At 42.1% G+C, this 6,000-nt stretch overlaps 1 protein-coding gene across 1 annotated transcript in view; it reads right to left on the bottom strand.

Moving 5' to 3' along the window:
• Zyg11a (zyg-11 family member A, cell cycle regulator) overlaps positions 1-6,000 on the bottom strand; it is a 32,513-nt gene that overhangs the window by 8,770 nt on the left and 17,743 nt on the right. The window contains exons 5-8 of the mRNA XM_028785759.1: positions 4,585-4,761; positions 2,949-3,013; positions 1,443-1,542; positions 1,303-1,356 (exon numbers count right to left, since the gene is read on the bottom strand). Coding sequence (XP_028641592.1) covers positions 1,303-1,356; positions 1,443-1,542; positions 2,949-3,013; positions 4,585-4,761 — 396 coding nt within the window. The remainder of the gene's footprint in view (positions 1-1,302; positions 1,357-1,442; positions 1,543-2,948; positions 3,014-4,584; positions 4,762-6,000) is intronic.

Raw genomic sequence — 6,000 nt, 5'->3', positions numbered from 1 at the left:
GGAGAGGAAGAAAGTGAGAAAGAGAGAGAGAGAGAGGGAGGGAGAGACCCCGAGAGAGAAAGAGAGAGAGAGAGAAAGGAGAGGGAAGAGGGCAAAAGAGCAAGAGGGGAAGGAGGGGGCAAGCAGCCCCTTTTATACTGAGTTAGGCATACCTGGCTATTGCCAGGTAACTGTGGGGCAGAGCATAAAAGGAATGCTAACATTTATTTATTTATTTATTTATTTTTATTTTCCTCGAGACAGGGTTTCTCTGTGTAGCCCTGGCTGTCCTGGAACTCACTCTGTAGACCAGGCTGTCCTGGAACTCCGAAATCCGCCTGCCTCTGCCTCCCAAGTGCTGGGATTAAAGTTGTGCGCCACCACTGCCCGGCTTAATTACAGTTTTATTTATTGTATGAGTACATGTGCGTGAATACGTGTGTATGAGAATGCATATGGTACTGTGTATGTATGGAGGTCAGAGGACAACTTACAGAAATTGGTTCTCTCCTACCACATGGGACCAGAGATCAAATGCATGTCGTAAGGGGTCTTTACCCACTTTGTCATTTCACCAGCTTGCTAAAGTGTCAGGAGGTAATTGCTCTATCTAGCAATAACCCTGTTTTCTCCAGTGAATATGCTACACAGAATGCTACTTCCTATTCTCCTCAACATTAAGGTGCCATATTTTCATTCTCCTAGATTATGATTTTATTATTATTCAAGAAAGTGACATTTGTCAGGCAGTGGTGGCATACACCTTTAAACCTAGCACTCTGGATGCAGAGGTAGGCAGACTTCTGTGAGTTCAAGGCCAGCCTGGTCTACAAAGTGAGTTCTAGGCCAGCCAGAAAAACCTTGTCTCAAACTCCCAACTCCCCTGAAAAAGTGCTTCATCTGGTTCATGTCCAGCTGAATCTGATTGCAAATTTTGTCTTTCTCACTCAAACATTCTGTTGCATTTCACATAATGCACTCATCTCTACTTAGTACAGAACAAAATGATTTAAAAACTGCATTCATAGCCGGGCAGTGGTGGCGCACACCTTTAATCCCAGCACTTGGGAGGCAGAGGCAGGCGGATTTCTGAGTTAGAGGCCAGCCTGGTCTACAGAGTGAGTTCCAGGACAGCCAGGGCTATACAGAGAAACCCTGTCTCTAAAAACAAAACAAAAAAACAAAAACTGCATTCATAAATTTCTTCTATTTTCTTAAAGTTATTAAAGGTCAAGGATACAGCTCAGCAGTACACAGCCATGGATCAATGCCCAGCAAGCAGGGAAGGGCAGGAGTGGCGATCACCTCAGCTTAGCAGCTCACCTTAACTGCCATAAGGAGCTCTTCCTGAAGCTCTTCAATCTCCTCAGGTGAGAGCTGAAAGCAAACAGAAGGCCCAAGTGAATGCCAAAGCTCTCCCAAGCCGAGGAAGGAGTGAAATGGTGCCGCAGGCACACGACTACCTTCAGGGCGAGGATGGAGGTGATGCTCACTGCCATTGTTTGCATCTTGGGGTTCTCACGCCTGCACACCCACCTCAGAATAAGCTTGGCAGCATCAAACCTGAAAGGCAGAACATGTTTTTCTCACAATCAGGTAAAGTTTACAAAATTATAAGTAACAAGTGAAAATAAATCCTGTATTCTCTTTTCGAAGATTCTGCACACAGTTAAAGACTAACAGCAGAGGGGCTCCTGAAGTCCAACTCCTCCCTGAGAATCTACCCACTGTTAAATGTTTACAGAAGAGGGCCTCAGAGGGCCCCATCCCTTAGAACCTATCCAGTGAATGGCTTATAGCAGAGGGAAGGATACTTTCTTCAGTGGTGTGGTCTCTGCTAAGTTGTCCCTCCTTATAAATAAACCCCTCACCTGTAAGTATTCCTAATCAAATCAAACTAACTGGTTCATACACAGACATGAAAGGCAGAAGGGTGACTAGTTGTGAAGAGGAAGAGGCTCAGGCTGGAAAGGGAACAAGAGAACAATGGAAATAAGTATGACTGAAATATATTATACAGGTATGAAAATTCCATCATGAAATCCAGTACTGTGTACAACATATGCTGAGAAAAAAAGATAAAAAATAAAAGAAGATATCTAAAGCCTTAGCAATGAAAATAAGAATGTTTCAGGGGCTGGTGAGATGGCTCAGTAGTTAAAAGCACAGGCTGCTCTTTCAGAGGTCCTGAGTTTAATTCCCAGCAACCACATGGTACTTCACAACCATCTGTAACAGATTCTGGTGTATCTGAAGACAGTTTCAGTGTATTCATATACATTAAATAAATAAAATTTTGAAGAAAAAAAAAAGAAAGAAAATAAGAACATTTCAGAGAAAGCCCAAGAGAAGTGGATTCCAATGAGAATGTGAATAAAATATGGGATGGGCAGTCCAGAAAAAGTTCCAATTTTGGGGGGATTCTATACTTTGAAAAGACTGAAGAAAAACAAAGCAATTTGTAATTTGTAAGCTGAATTGTAAATAGCACCAAAACGCTGCAAATGACACATCTTAGCGGCTCACTCATCCATCTGCACAGTTTCGGCTTCACTGCTCTGCCCTTCGGCAACAGCCCTCAAACACTTAAGCTCATGTATTTGGAGGATTCCAAAAGCCTCAATAGAACCAGCTATGTAACATCTAGAAGAACTATCTCAAAAAATGTGAATAACTTAAAAAATAAGAACAGAAATAAGTTTTTTACAATACTTTAAAGCACTGCTATATTCCTATCTAATCTGCTTAAAGAGTCATTCATTATTTTACAAAAGAGGAAGTTCTGTGCAAAGAGGGGAGGGCTAGAAGGATCTTGGTGTTTCCTATTCCCACTGGAATCCTTTGTATTTGTGTAACTAGGACGCCACCAATCTCTCTGGGAAAGAGGCTCAAGGAAACCTCCCTAACACCTTACCTCAGCCTTAACCAGGCAAGCCCCTATAGTCAGATGAGGTTCGATCTTTACTTGCCTGTCAAACGGAACATCCATAAGAATCCTGGAACTGGTTAAGGAGAGAAGGCAATTCTTCTGTAACTTTTAGGGAACAAAGGACAAACATTCATAAGCAAATGTGATACTCCATTCGGAAAGCAGGTTAAGACATGTGGCTAGGGCAGGAGTCTCAGTGGTTAAGAGAGTACCCAGTGTTCTTTCAGAGAACCAGGGACCAATTCTCAGCACCCAGATACCAGCTCACAACTGTCTATAATTCCAAGATCTGACATCCTAACATAGGCATACATGCAAGCAAAATACAAAAGCCGTGCACACGCACATACACACACACACACACACACACACACACGGCTGAGATGACCAATGAGCCTGAGAGCTCATTATTTATGTAGTCTTCTACAAGATTTTAATTTTCTCTTACAATTGATTGTTGTCATGTAGGAATAAAGACTCTTAAAAGACCAACTCCTATTTTTAAACCTGGAGATTAACCTTAGGTTATCAGGATGGTTGGAGGTACCTTTACCTTGAAACCTACTACATAGCCACTGCCACAAACAGGATTTAAATGGAATCTTGTCACCCACTTTTTTAGCATGTTTTGCTTAACATGGTTTTCAGATTCACCCTATGTTTCATTTAGCAGTAGTTCACTTCTTTCTTGTCAGACAGGATTCCTTTTAAAGAAAATACATGACATTGGTGGGCAGTGACGGTATACAACTTTAATCCCAGCACTCAGAAAGCAGAAGCAAGTGGATCTCTCTGAGTTGAAAACCAGCCGAGTCTATAGAGAGAGTTCTAGGAAAGCCAGGGTTACACAAGAAGAGAGAAAGAAACCCTAAGACAAACTTCATGCATGCTAGGTATGCTAGCAAGCTCATTTCACTGAGCTACATTCCCAGCACAAGAACTTTTAATGCTGATGGGTCTATTTTTTAGTGCTGGATCTGGAAACCAGGACCTCAGCCTTACATATGCTAGGCAAGTCCTCTTTCACTGAGCTATATGTCCCCACCCCCGAAAAAGAAAAAATCTTTGATTACTAAGGAAAAAAGTATATATAGGAAGTGTGTGAGCTTGCACATATGGACATGCACATGTATAGGGATCAGGAAGCAATTTATGGAAGGTAATTTCTCCTTCCATCATGTGAGTCTTAAAAGTCAAATTCAGGTCTTAAGGTTCAGCACTTTTACCTCCTAAACTATCTTCTTGACCCCAACTCAACTTTTTTCCCCCTGGGGTTTTTGTTTGTTAGAGAGAGGATCTCATGTAGCCTTGGCTAACCTTGACCTGAACACCTGATCCTACAGCTTCCACCTCCCACGTGCTGGGTATAGGTGAGCTCCATCACACCTCGCCTGATGTGTGAATAGATGTTTCTTAGCAAATGTTTATATTTTGGGTTCTTTGAGACAGAGTTTCTCTGTGTAGCCCAGGCTGTCCTGAAACTCACTCTATAGACCAAGCTGGCCTCAAACTCAGAAATCCGCCTGCCTTTACCTCCCAAGTGCTGAGATTAAAGGCGTGCGCCACCACTGCCCAGCTAAAAACTGCAATTCAATAATACATATTTTACAATTCAATAATACATATTTTCATAAATGTGTTCTAAGCTTAAAAATCAAATATTTAATTCAAATTACCTGTTGGTAGTAGGGGAAATTTTTCGTTGCTTTGAAAAGTAGATAGGTGATCTCTGACAACAGACGAACAGGCATTCCCCTGGCCAGACCCTGGTGTGTTAGATTGAGGGCGCAAGCACTGGCTGTGAATTGCACTGGCAGATCCAATGGATGATTCCTCATTCCTATAGCCACAAGCTGAAGAAAAATTTGTTTTTAGTGGGATTCAACTCTAGGGCCTTAGTGTACTACTTCACAGGCGCAGCAGAAGGACTGAGCAGCCTGTGCTCATGGGAAAAGCTGGCTCAGAGCTAGAACAGGTGGCAGCTTATTGCATCCAGGAGCCACCTTCCCAGAGTGGGCTAAGGTCAGAGAATAGACCCAGCCCAGCATGGCAGGGCATGAGGGCCTGCATCTACATTGGTGCTTGTAGGTGAAAGCCTGCAACAGCCAGGAGTCCAGTGGAGTGAGGAACTGAGTCAGGAGCCAGCAGCCTGCACAACTTGCTAGCTGAGCAGCAGAGAGACTTGGCAGACTCCATCCATAGACACTGTGGAGCTCCACAGTGAGGATGGGAGGAGGGGTGAAAGGTCAACTGACTTCGGAAGTGCTTAAGGAGAGGGAGATTAAAAAGAAAAATATTTTCTGTTTTTGTTTTTTGAGACAGGGTTTCTCTGTGTAGCCCTGGCTGTCCTGGAACTCACTCTGTAGACCAGGCTGGCCTCGAACTCAGAAATCCGCCTGCCTCTGCCTCTCAAGTGCTGGGATTAAAGGCGTGCGCCACCACCGCCCGTCAAAAAATATTTTCTATGTTAAAAAATAACAAATGCAATGACACAATGCATCTGGATCCTATATGTTTTGTTTCACTTATCAACATACAAATAATTTTTGTTTTCAGTAACAATTACAACTTTATATGTCCCTTTTAAGAGAGATCAAAAGAAAGAAGACTTAGATAAGGAAATGACTGAAAAAAATCCTAGCTAAATTACAAACAATAGAACAAAATTTAGACAACCCTATGATCCATGAAGAAATTTCAGAGGAATCTGATCTATAGCCTACAGGGCCACTTTAAGATGAAATTACAAATGGCAGCCTATTAAATTCCTAGGTAAAAAAGACTTACCCTGAGTTAAGAATACAGATTATGTTTAATGAAGTCACCTTAGAACAATGTCACAGAATGTGTTTCATTTTATAGAATCTGGAAAATCTAAAATATGTACATGTGTTAATACACCATACAGGTGATGCAGAATCCCAGAGGGCTTCTGCCTTGAATTCTGAAAGGAATGATTCTGAGATCACACACTTATCAGAGATGGTGGCTCTCCTGGAGATGCCTTTAGAGACTGAAGCAGATGATGCATCAACATATGTATCTACTGGAATATGAGAATATTTTAAACATTGTGGCATAGATACATTATT

The sequence above is a fragment of the Grammomys surdaster genome, unplaced genomic scaffold (assembly GCF_004785775.1).
Source record: "Grammomys surdaster isolate TR1022 unplaced genomic scaffold, NIH_TR_1.0 100, whole genome shotgun sequence".
In the NCBI taxonomy this organism is placed as follows: domain Eukaryota; kingdom Metazoa; phylum Chordata; class Mammalia; order Rodentia; family Muridae; genus Grammomys; species Grammomys surdaster.
Note: the sequence above shows the minus strand (reverse complement) of the source record. Positions and strands in the feature narration are given on the sequence as shown.